This window comes from Cervus elaphus, chromosome 23, assembly GCF_910594005.1.
Source record: "Cervus elaphus chromosome 23, mCerEla1.1, whole genome shotgun sequence".
NCBI lineage: Eukaryota > Metazoa > Chordata > Mammalia > Artiodactyla > Cervidae > Cervus > Cervus elaphus.
Window position 1 is genome coordinate 30,581,273 of NC_057837.1, and position 12,072 is coordinate 30,593,344.

Genomic DNA, 12,072 nt, shown 5'->3' on the forward strand with positions numbered 1-12,072 from the left:
ACCCACTCCAGTATTCTTGTCTGGAGAATTCCATGGACAGAGGAGCCTGGCAGGCTACAGTCCATAGGGTCGCACAGAGCTAGACACAACAGCAGCAACTTAGCACGCATGCACACGGCCAATTAACAATGTTGTAATAGTTTAGGTGGACAGCAGAGTGACTCAGCCATACATATGTATGTATGCATTCTCCCACAAACTCCCCTCCCATCCAGTCTGCCACATAACACTGGCGTAACAGGAATTTGATATATGGTTCTCAACTTGGCAGAGTCCCAATAACTATGTTCTTATTCTCGTATTTGTTGGTCAGGGGCACAGGAAGCAAATGAAGTAGTGCAAATTAAGACTGGGGACCATGGACATTGAATAAGCAAAAGAAAATAATATCAACTAAAGTGTGTAAGAAAAAGACTACCTCCAGGGGAGTGGGATGAATTGGGAGATTGGGACTGATATTTATCCACTACTGATACTATTAACACACATAAAACAGATTACGAACGAGCAGGTACTGTATGGCACAGGGAACCCTACTCAGTGCTCTGTGGTGGCCTAAATGGGAAGGAAATCCAAAAAAGGGGGGATGTATGTACACGTGTGACTGATTCACTTTGCTATACAGCAGAAACTAACATAACATTGTAAAGCAACTATATTCCAGTAAAAATTAATTTAAAAAAAGAAAAAGAATATATCCAAAATATTGTCTTGTTTTAAAGACATGATTGAAAGCTACTGTTTATTAAACTGTGCTCTATATAATCTCAGAGTAATTTAAACTTCATTTAATATTACATCAGTTCAGCTCAGTTGCTCAGTCGTGTCCGACTCTTTGCAACCCCATGGACTACAGCATGCCAGCCTTCCCTGTCCATCACCAACTCCCAGAGTTTACCCAAACTCATGTCCATTGAGTCGGTGATGCCATCCAACCATCTCATCCTGTGTCATCCCCTTCTCCTCCTGCCCTCAATCTTTCCCAGCATCAGGGTCTTTTCAAATGAGTCAGCCCTTCGCATCAGGTGGCCAAAGTATGGAATTTCAGCTTCAGCATCAGTCCTTCCAATGAAAACCCAGGATTGATCTCCTTTAGGATGGATTGGTTGGATCTTCTTGCAGTCCAAGGGACTCTCAAGAGCCTTCTTAACACCACAGTTCAAAAGCATCAATTCTTCAGTGCTCAGCTTTCTTTATAGTCCACCTCTCACATCCCTACATGACTACTGGAAAAACCATAGCCTTGACTAGATGGACCTTTGTTGGCAAAGTAATGTCTCTGTTTTTAATATGCTGTCTAGGTTGGTCATAATTTTCCTTCCAAGGAGTAAGCATCTTTTAATTTCATGGCTGCAATTACCATCTGCAGTGATTTTGGAGCCCAAAAATATAAAGTCAGCCACTGTTTCCCCATCTATTTGCCATAGATGATCTCATTTCATCCTTATATCAACATACTACTATTTGAGTTTACAGATAAGGAAATTCAAGTTCAGAGAGGTTAAGGAATTGTCTTATTCTTATATAGCTAGAAGATAGCAGAATCAAGTTTTAAACCTATACTGTCCATCTCTAGATTCCTAGAATGGAGTTTTTCAGCGTCTTATGTGGTCCAACATGTCTGGAAGTACAGTAGCTTTGACTCTGTTTATGATAGTCAGACGAGTCATCGCTCCTACTCTAAGCCATTTTACAACATGTTGTAAAATTCCTCTCCCATCCTAGAAAGTGATAGCACACACAGCCCAGTGAAATCGGTATTATTGGCCCCATGATACTAGATAAGGAGGCTTCCCAGGTGGCACGGTGGTAAAGAATCTGCCTGCAATTCAGGAGAAGCGGGTTCTGTCCCTTGGTCAGGAAGATCCCCTGGAGAAGGAAATGGCAACCCACTCCAGTCTTCTTGCCTGGAAAATACCAGGGACAGAGGAGCCTGGTGGGCTACTATAGTCCATGGGGTCACAAAGAGTCAGACTCAACCAAGTGACTGAGCACTTCCAGGAAATGGAAGCTCAGAGAAATCAATTAACTTGTCCATTATCACACAGTGTATCAGCGACACATGGGAATCTGAACCCAGACAGTCTGATTTCTCTTCCCCCTTCACAGCCATTTTGCCAGTTTTAACATTGTTGTATTGATATTGGCTTGATGTTTCCCCAAAAGAAGTAGTGTCATCCAACTTTACTCCATGTACTCTCCTGCTATACGTGTGTACACACGTACACACACACATATGTATATACACATATAAGTAGGAAAGTGAAAGTCACTCAGTCATGTTTGACTCTCTGCAACCCCATGGACTGTAGCCTGCCAGGCTCCTCTGTCCATGGGATTTTCCAGACAAGAATACTGGAGTGCGTAACTGTTTCCTTCTCCAGGGGATCTTCCCAACCCAGAGACTGAACTCAGGTATACAGAGGAGAGAGATTCAGAAATAATATTCCAAGGAATATGAACTATATTTATCTTAATATATGAACTATATTTATCTATGCAGTGGCTGGCATAGTTTGGGCTCTTAATTATCAGGAGTAACACTGGCTATAATTGCAATAATGTTAGCAACATAACTGGCCCATGCCTGATTTTTGCCAGCATTCTTTATTTCCCCAAGACAAGAAGACTAAGTGTCTGGTCCTGCCCAAACACGGAATATCTATAACCTGCAGACAGATGTCAATGAAACCACCTTTGCATGTCTATGCTTTTGATTATTTCAAGGTACTAAGAGATCTGATTTTTAATCAGCCTGGGGGATGAAACAGCCATGTGAGTGAGTGAGTGAGTGAGTGAAAGTCGCTCAGTCATGTCTGAGTCTTTTGTGACTCCATGGATTGTACAGCTCCATGAAATTCTCCAGGCCAGAATACTGGAGTGGGTAGCCTTTTCCTTCTCCAGGGAATCTTCCCAACCCAGGGATTGAACCCAGGTCTCCCACATTGAAGGCGGATTCTTTACCAGCTGAGCCACAAGGGAAGCCCAAGAATACTGGAGTGGGTAGCCTATCCCCTCTCCAGTGGATCTTCCTGACCCAGGAATCAAACCGGGGTCTCCTGCATTGCAGGTGGATTCATTACCAGCTAAGCTACCACTTAGTTATAATTAACTGTCTTCCTTGCACAGTACCCCTCCCCCAAATCCCCAGAGCACAGTGTCTAGCCGGTAATAAACACTACTACATATTTTCTAAATGAATGACAGAATTTCTCACTTATTTTCCTTTTAGACCTTGAACTAAAGGGACAAATACAAAAATTTTGATGAGCAGTTTAAAAATAATTTTTATTCCTTCATTTAAAAGTAATTTTTTTTCTTTTAAAGCACTTTCATCATTTCTTGACACAGCACTGATATCTTGGGGGTATTCTGTTTTACTTTATAGGGGAGTCATAATGGTTATCTATTTTGATGCTTGAACAATCCCCAAGTCAACTCTGACTTTCTTTGGAAAACGTCACCGTTTGCCTCAGAGCCTATGAGATTTCTTTCCCCAGGACTTGGGACTGAGATAAATTACAGTCTCTTTGGGTGAGCACAACTGCAACGTGCAAATTCTGGCACCAAAACAGCACTTGGTGCTCACAGAAATACAGTATGCCGGAGAGCAGAACAGATGCACACAGAGAGAGACCAGAGAAAGAAAGTCCTGACAGGCTTAGATCCCAGTCAGTCCCTTCCAACGTCTGGGCAGAATCCTTGTCCTTAGGTTCCCTTGAGTTATTTCTGTAGCCTTAATATAAACAGCTCCTTTTATGGCTTAAGCCAGGTTAAGCGGGTCAGTTCCTAACAAATGTGACAACATATTTTAAATGAAAAGTGGTGAGGCATTGTTTTAAATGCACAGATAACTTCCAGGAAACGTTGAGCAGTGCAAGAAATAGTTTCAGTGGGATGTCCTTAACGTCCTCAGATGAGGCGACTGCATAGGTGTGCCCTGGCATCACCACCCAGAGGCAATCCATAGAAAAGAGCCTCAGGTTGGTTTGATGGCTGGGTGAAAAGTAAACAAAATGCTGGCGCTCAGCTAATAGGTTAGGGTTAGGGTTCACATCTCTCTGTTGTGAGCACGGGAAACAGGCACTCCTGAGCAGCGTTTCTGAAAGTACAGTCCTGGGTAAAAGCACAAATCCCTGAACCCCATTCCAGACCCAGGAAGTCAAAACATCTGAACGGGTGCAATGCATTCAGCTGCAGAATCCCTTGGATAGAGGAACCCGGCAAGATGTGGCCCAGGGGGTCACAAAGAGTTGGGCACAATGAAGGCAACAGCACGCATGCATGTAACAGGCATGACAGGTAACTGGCATCACACTCTTTCAGAATCTGCTACTCAGGGTGTGGTGTGAAGACCAGCAGTGATGGTGTCACCAGGGAACGTGCTGAAAATGAAGAATCTCTCCCACCCTCTTGACCTACTGAATCAGGATCTGCAGTTGAACAAGACACCCAAGTGATCCAGATGTTCATTCAAGTGGGGGAAATCTGGCTTAAGATCATTAGTTCCCTGCCTGGTTGGACACTAGAAAGACCCAGGTCACTTAAACACATGACCGTGGTCTGAGTTCCACTCCCCGGAGACTCTGAATTAACTGCTCTGCAGGGTGACCTGAGTATAAGGATTTTTAAAATTTCCCCAGAGGATCCTAATGTGTAGCCAAGATTGAGAACCACTGCTTAGCAGGTATGAGTAGATATGCCTTAGGAGAAGAAATTCAATTTGTCAAATGGATTTTGAAGCTCATAGAAGGGACAATGATCTGAAGACAGATTTCTTTTGATTTGAAGGAGCAAGACCCCAGAAAGAAAACTGCACTTCTTTATAATTTCCTGAAAAAACTGACTGGTTTGGAAAATCACAAGACAGATCATGGAGAAGGAGAACATAGAGTTTGCAAAGTGAACTATAGAGTCTAGAAAGCATGCCACCCAATAACCTTTTGGGAGAAAAGAGGGTTTTTGCTACAATACTTCTCATGCAAAACCCAGGAAGATTGCAGCCCTCTTAGATACTGGAATAACAAGTGCTTGGATGGAAAATTACCAATGGCCAAAGGAAGAATAAGCTTAAAGGCAATCTCTGAAACCTGAAGACACTGACCTATGAGTCCCAATGTTGGCACAGAAGCACCTGCTGAGGGGGAACCAGAAGAGGCCAAAATAGGACAAGGAGGAACCAGGACACATGGAACTTTTGAGCAGTGGCCACTGTGTAAACCACTGGATTAATCACCGAAGCTTGAGCAACATGTCAAACACTGAGAGACTGAGCCATCCTTCAGCCAGAGGCCAACAACTACAGGTTATATCCTTGGTCCAGGTACCCCTTTCTCCACCCCTGGACAAAAGGCTCCCCACCTCTGCTGTTCCATTCCTTGGCAGAGTTGCTGCAGAGGGAGGAAAGAGAGAGTCTTGAATCCAAACATATATTTACCCAAGTGATATTAAGTCTGAATCTAGACATGACTGCAAGATTGAGGTTTTCCACTACCATGGTGGGAATGGAGGCTTGAGGGTTAAAGGGCATTTCTTATAGAAAAATGAGGAAAGTTCCATGTCTGATTCCTGAATTATGCCTGCAAATTTCACATCTGCCGCGCTAGCTAATAGGATCTAGTCCCTGCCCATAAGGCAGCCTTCCTCTCCCTAGGTCCCTGGGGATTTGGTGTCAAGACAAAAAGGCTTCTTTAAATGGCATTCGTTTTGTGAGACAATGCTTGCAAGAGGATGAGGATGAAGGAAAATGTTACAAGATCATGAAGCATAAGCAAGCCATCTATCTATAGCCGAGAGAGAGAACTGGGACCAGAACTTGGTTCTACTAACTGAGAAGTACCGATGAACTCTGAAACCCTCAAGACTATCTTGAGGTTAAGAATTCACCTAAGCAGCATCAATGGTCCTGTCTTAGGACAGGATATTAACTTATAGACAGATGAATACACTGCATTAATAGCATTAATCGCTATAAAGTGAATCAGCCTCAGTGGACAAAGTTACTGACCAGTGAATGGCCTCAAATGACCATTTGCTGATTGTTAAGGAGGGATGAAAAAAGATGTAATTAAGAGATGACATAGTTTGGGAAGAAATCACATAGGGAATCTAATTTGGGGATTATTTAAAATAAAATATATATGAGACTCCCCTCCCCCAAAGAAAATCTAACCATCATTGATTTGACTAGTATAATAAAACCTAAGAAAATAAATTTCACTAGATGCTCTTGAAATTGCCTCAGCTAGAACACATTCATATACAATATAATTCAACATCTGCTATGAGCCCACTACGATGTTTATGTTAGTGACATGAAACATTTCTGGCAAATTTATAAGAATTTGTTATAGTATCCTTTCTGCCCAATCCATAGGGGAGAAGAAAGTTGAAGGATTAAAATTAGTGATGTATATTTCAGCAACCAGTTTCTTGGAATGCTGCCCCAAACCAGAAAAAAGCTCTACATATGGAAAATACTCAATGAGGATAGAAGTGATGGAAAGAGACAAGGTCTCAATAAATGGTCAAAACTGTCAGTGAACTATTAATGAAGCCATCTTAATATAACCAATATAAAAGGGGAAACTGAACCACAAAACCAAGAAGTCTAATGTTCTCTGCTAATAACCCTGATTACTGAAGCAATCCTTTAAGACAAATCCGTACTTTCTAACAGCATGCATAAAACATGAATTATCTTGCTGTGCTATAAGGATTTCTGATGAATCCTGACAATGAATTAGGCAATCAAGAATTGTTTACGATCTGTATTAAGAACCAGTTCCTTTTGCTTTGCTTTAAAACAGCCTATCTTTGGACAACCCCCAAACATAGGTGGAAAATATTTACGCTCCCAAACCATGAGTTTTAGGACAGAAATATTGAGGTTCATAAGTCAATTCATAGGAACTATGAACTCAACAGGGAATTATAGGGTTAAAATAAATCACTCTAAAAAGGTTTCTGACATAAGCTGTCTTGGTGGATGCAGACCAGATTACTGCGGGGGTTTCAAATAAAAATTTTTGCTACAAAGTTGATAAGTTTTATGTCCAATGCAGTTTTTTTAAAAGCCATCTTGCTTTTTTAACATCATCTCTTGACAGGAAAAGGAGTGTTTGTTTTGTCTGTCTTCAGACTCTCCTGAAAGTTGCTCTAGAATGGTACCCAAAGAACCTGTGCCATGGGCAAGCTTAGCCTGCACAAGAGAGCTGCTTAAACACGCCGCATGGTCCAGAGAATGACCCTTTCTAGGAAGCAGACTTTATCATGTGAAAAGAAAGAAAAACTTACCAGGGTAATCATTCTTGTCTATGTCTGAATCTCCTCTTAAAGTAAAGCCGAATCCAGAAGGGACGGCCTGGGAGGCCCACACTCCTTGCAGAATCTGGGAAGGCTTGGTGTTTAAGCCATTCTTGTTCCCATTGTAAATGAGCACTTTGCCTCTTTGATCCTTGCCGGCAAAAGGCGCACCAATGGCAATGTCTGCAGACAGAGACACATTATTTCTCATTAAGGAAGAATGTTAAGAGAATTCAGTACAAAGAGCAACAATCCAAAAGGCTTCTTCAGTTTTCCAAAAAATGTGAAGGACTATAGCAAGAGGAAATTATTGTTGCCTTTCATCCATTCAAAAAATATTTACCGAGTGCATACTATGTGTCAGGTACAGTGGATTCAAAGGTGAACCAGACACTGATTTTCAAACGTTTATACTCTAGTGTGGGGAATAGACAATTTGAACAGAGAAATAATCAGGGGGTACTTCCCTGGCCATCTAGTGGTTACAACTCCATGCTTCCAATGTACAGGGCACGGGTTCAATCCCTGTTTGGGAAACCACGATCCCATTTGCTATGCAGCATGGTTGAAAACACACACACACACACACACACACACACACACACACACTCTCTCTCTCTCTCTCTCTCTCTCTCTCTCTCTCTCTCTCTCTCTCTCTCTCTCTCTCTCTCTCTCGGAAAGATGGAAAAGTGACAAATGCTCTGTAGAGGATCTTAAAAATGCTGATGTGATGGAGTGTGACTGGATTCTTATTTTAGATGAAGTGTTCAGACAAGTGTCTGTAAGGTTGACCTAGAAACTGAAATCTGGGGACAAGATGAAACTGACTGTGTGGAATAGGAAGGAAAAGCAGTCCAAGAAGAAGGGAAGACTGTGCGTAGGCCCAGGGATGCAAAGAGCTTGGCCCACCTGAAGACCAGCCAGAGGGTGGTCTACGTGGAAACTTAGTGAGGGATGGGGAAGAGCTGGGTCAGAGCACTGGGCTGCATAGACCATTTGAGGCACCTTTGCAGGATACTTGGAGTTTCTTGTTAAAAGAAATAAACATCTTCTTTCACAAAGATTATATTTTTGAATGATGACATCATCCCATGATATAGGCAAGATTCATTTCATAGTCAAGGCCTCTGAGAAACTGGGAAAGAGTCCTATCGACTGTCTCCCACTTAAACTTAGCACTAAATGAAAATGACCTTCTGTGAATTCAACAGGATTGTTCTAAACAATGCACCTAACTCCTGAGGTTTACGTGAAAAAGAGTACCAATAACACGATAACATAACAATTCTATGCAATGGACATCACTGTGTGTCCTCATTTTGTCATTCGTCTATTTATCTTTGTTCCTAAGTAAGTCTGATAAGACTAAATAAATTGTAAATTGATTTTTACTATATAACAAGGATCATAAATCCACTTTCACTTAACAGGTAAGGATAAACTCTCAAAAAACTCAGCCTGTTGCCGAAAATAAATAAATTCTCACATAGTAGATGGAAAGGGGTACTTTCTCATATCCTCTGAGCCCATGAGTTGACATCTGTCCCCTGGTTTCATCCCATTTTGGCATCATTTTAAAGATGCCAAGGCTCAGAGAGGCAGAACCCCTTTTAGGTCATTACAAATGTCTCTCTTAGCTCTTAAAAGTATCATTAAAGGTTTGAGAGAAAAGACAAAAAGAAGAGAAGATAATGAAAAAGATGATTCCACCAATAATTTAGCATTATTTATTTCATGTGGTGTTCAGGAATAGGGCAGTTTTTGAAAGCAACAAATCAGCTGAAGATGAACTTGTCTTTTTTAAAAAAACTTCCCTGAAAAAAAAAAAATTAAAAAAAAAAAAAAAAACTTCCCTGGAACCATGAGCTTTTAATATGTCTTTATGTTTTATGGTACTTTAAAAGTTACCATACATTGCTGAGACATGTTTTTTCAAAGAAATCATAAAAGTACATGACCACGTGCCAAAGGTATTAATACTTTGATTTGATGAGAATACTCCCTAAGCTCTTTTATTGGAGCAAAATCCTGTTACTCCCTTGAATGTCAAGAAATCCATTATACCTTGGTCCTTAATTTAAAGGTCCTGAAAATGTATGCAAAATTTTGTGTGAGCTGCCATGTTTTACTGAGAAGAGGGTACTTAAAAGGCATCCTGTGTTTGATCCCTGGGCCAGGCTCCTCTATCCATGGAATTTTCCAGGCAAGAATACTGGATTGGGTTGCCATTTCCCCCACCAGAGGATCTTCCTGACCCCGGGATCAAACCCACATCTCTTGTGTCTCCTGCATTGGCAGGTGGATTCTTTTACCACTGCGCCATCTGGGAAGCTCCAACATCTATAATAGCCCAAACTAAATAAAGTTTAAATTATCTTGAAATTTTAGATAATTTATTAAAGACCAATCTTAAGAACTGTTTCACATACAGCACTGTGAAGTCTGTTGCTTACTTCATGTAACAGTAACACGATATTATGGCACAAACGTAATTTCCATGCAGTGGTGTACATTACCATTGTATCCATCTTGGTTCAGGTCTCCTAAATGTGCCATAGCACTGCCGAATCTCCCGAAAACCTCAGTGCCTGCAAGCACCTGTGGGTCTCTGAAGACGAGAGCGCTCTCTTGCAGATACAGATAAACTTGCCCTACTTCTCGGGGGCTGCTCTCAAATTCACGTTCCATAAAGAGAGGTGCCCCAATCAGTATGTCATCCATCCTGCAGGGAACAGAGAGAGAGAACAGCACAGACATGAGCTGCTTTTGGGTAGACTTCTAATCAACGAGACGAGTACATTGCCACTGGTTTATTTCCTTTTCCAGGAGACATTTTACAGTCATATTTCTTTCATCGCTCTGTTATGTCTTCAGAATAGAATGCTGTAAGAAAATAAGAGTTGCTGAATTATCACATTGAATCTTTCAAACTATGTTAAAAATGACTACTTTAAGAAAACCACAGATATTTCACTCTTTTCAGCTTTTTAGCCTATTTCCAGGAAAAGTACTTACACAAGTAAAACATATCAGAAAGACCTAACTAGGTTTTTGAAAACCTGGATGAGAATTTGTCCACAATTTATTTAATTATGCATTTATATTATGAAGTTTTCTTGCAGTGATAAGGTTTAAAATAAAGGCTGTCCTCCTCTTTTCTTTTGGCACCTCCATTTAAATAAAACAGAGGCCAGAGAAGGTTCTCATACTGGCTGGAAAGGCAGAAAACAAAATTTTCCTCCCAAATGCAAATTTAGGTTTTTTCTTTGTGAAAGTAGATATTATCACAGAAAACTAGTAGATAATTTTTCAGATTTGATAACATTCCAAGAGAGAAATAGCAGCTGATTGCTGGTGGTGGTGGTGGTTTAGTCACCCAGTCGTGTCTGACTCTTGTGACCCCCTGGAGTATAGCCTGGCAGGCTTCTCCGTCTATGGGATTTCCCAGGCAAGAATAGTGGAATGGGTTGCCGTTTTTCTTTTCCAGGGGATCTGCCCAGTGGGCTGCCATTTTCCTTTTCCAGGGATTGAACCTGCATCTCCTGCACTGCACATGGATTCTTTACCAACTGAGCCACTAGGTAAAATATTTTCTTAAAAATATTCCAAATGCCTTTTCTCACTCTGCTTCCATAGTCTGGGCCAAGAGGGAGGTAGGGATTGGGGCTATTCCAAGCCTCGAGATTTTCTTTGGAGGAAAATCTTTATTTTCTCATTTATTTATTTATTTTTAAATTTTCTGTTATTATTATTGCCAGGATGAAGAGCTATTTGTTATTTTTTGTATTTCTGTTATTATTATTGCCAGGATAAAGAGGTATTTGTTAAATACCTAATTGTGTGTGCTGCTGCCTTGTAGTTCAAAGACATCTAAATCCACTGGTTCTCTAGTGCAGGGATTGATGGGGACCATTTTCCCATTCTTCAAAGAAGGAACAAAGCCATACAATTGGTCCCTGAAGATATAAACATGACGGGACTGACACATAGCCTCACTGTTTCCCACTGCCAACACTGGGGAGGAGTTCTAGAAATGCAAAATTATTCGACCTGTCATTGTGAAAGATTAGCACATCCATGCAATCTTTGGATTCTTGGAGGATTATGACAACATTGATTTATTTTCATAGAGATACAGTTCCCTAGACATTTAAGTGTATGTCTTCTAAAATGTTCTAAATGCCAAAAAGGAGAAAGACATTTGTTCTCAATTTGTAATTGTGTTTTCATAAAGCTGAGAGACAATAACTGTCTTGGATTCAATTGGTTCAATGTGCCTTGTAGAATATTTTGCATTTAGTGTCAATATTACTTTATGTTAGCAATAATACTATTTAACCATCACAATATATATTATTGTTTAGGCTGGTGCTTTAAAATCTTGATTTACAACTCATTAGTGAATTGTGAAATCAATTTAATGGGTCTTGACAAGCACTTTTAAAAAATGAAATAGAACAGAAAATATGAGTGAATGCATTGCACATAATAAGAGTAAATATTCTTCCATGAAACCTTTTGTTTCAGTTGTGTGTGTACACTGGGTTGCAATGTCAAATGTATTTCTAATTATGAACCCACAGGCCAAAAAGCCACTGAAAAACTACTGCAGTAGGCCATGCATGCTATTAGGCTATTTAAAAATTTATTTTTCAAATCCTTTTTTTGAATATACTCAATTCAAGTTTAAAGTTTAATAATATTTATTAGTAAGGATGCTTTTCACTGAACTTCTGAAAAAGCAGTTGTATAACAGCTGGGTACTAT

At 40.5% G+C, this 12,072-nt stretch overlaps 1 protein-coding gene across 2 annotated transcripts in view; it reads right to left on the minus strand.

The window, feature by feature from the left end:
• Nucleotides 1-12,072, minus strand: part of ITGA8 (integrin subunit alpha 8) — a 183,672-nt gene that overhangs the window by 115,642 nt on the left and 55,958 nt on the right. For both annotated transcript variants that reach the window (XM_043882707.1, XM_043882708.1), the window contains exons 12-13: nt 9,822-10,027; nt 7,297-7,488 (exon numbers count right to left, since the gene is read on the minus strand). In XM_043882707.1, the coding sequence (XP_043738642.1) occupies nt 7,297-7,488; nt 9,822-10,027 (398 nt within the window). The remainder of the gene's footprint in view (nt 1-7,296; nt 7,489-9,821; nt 10,028-12,072) is intronic.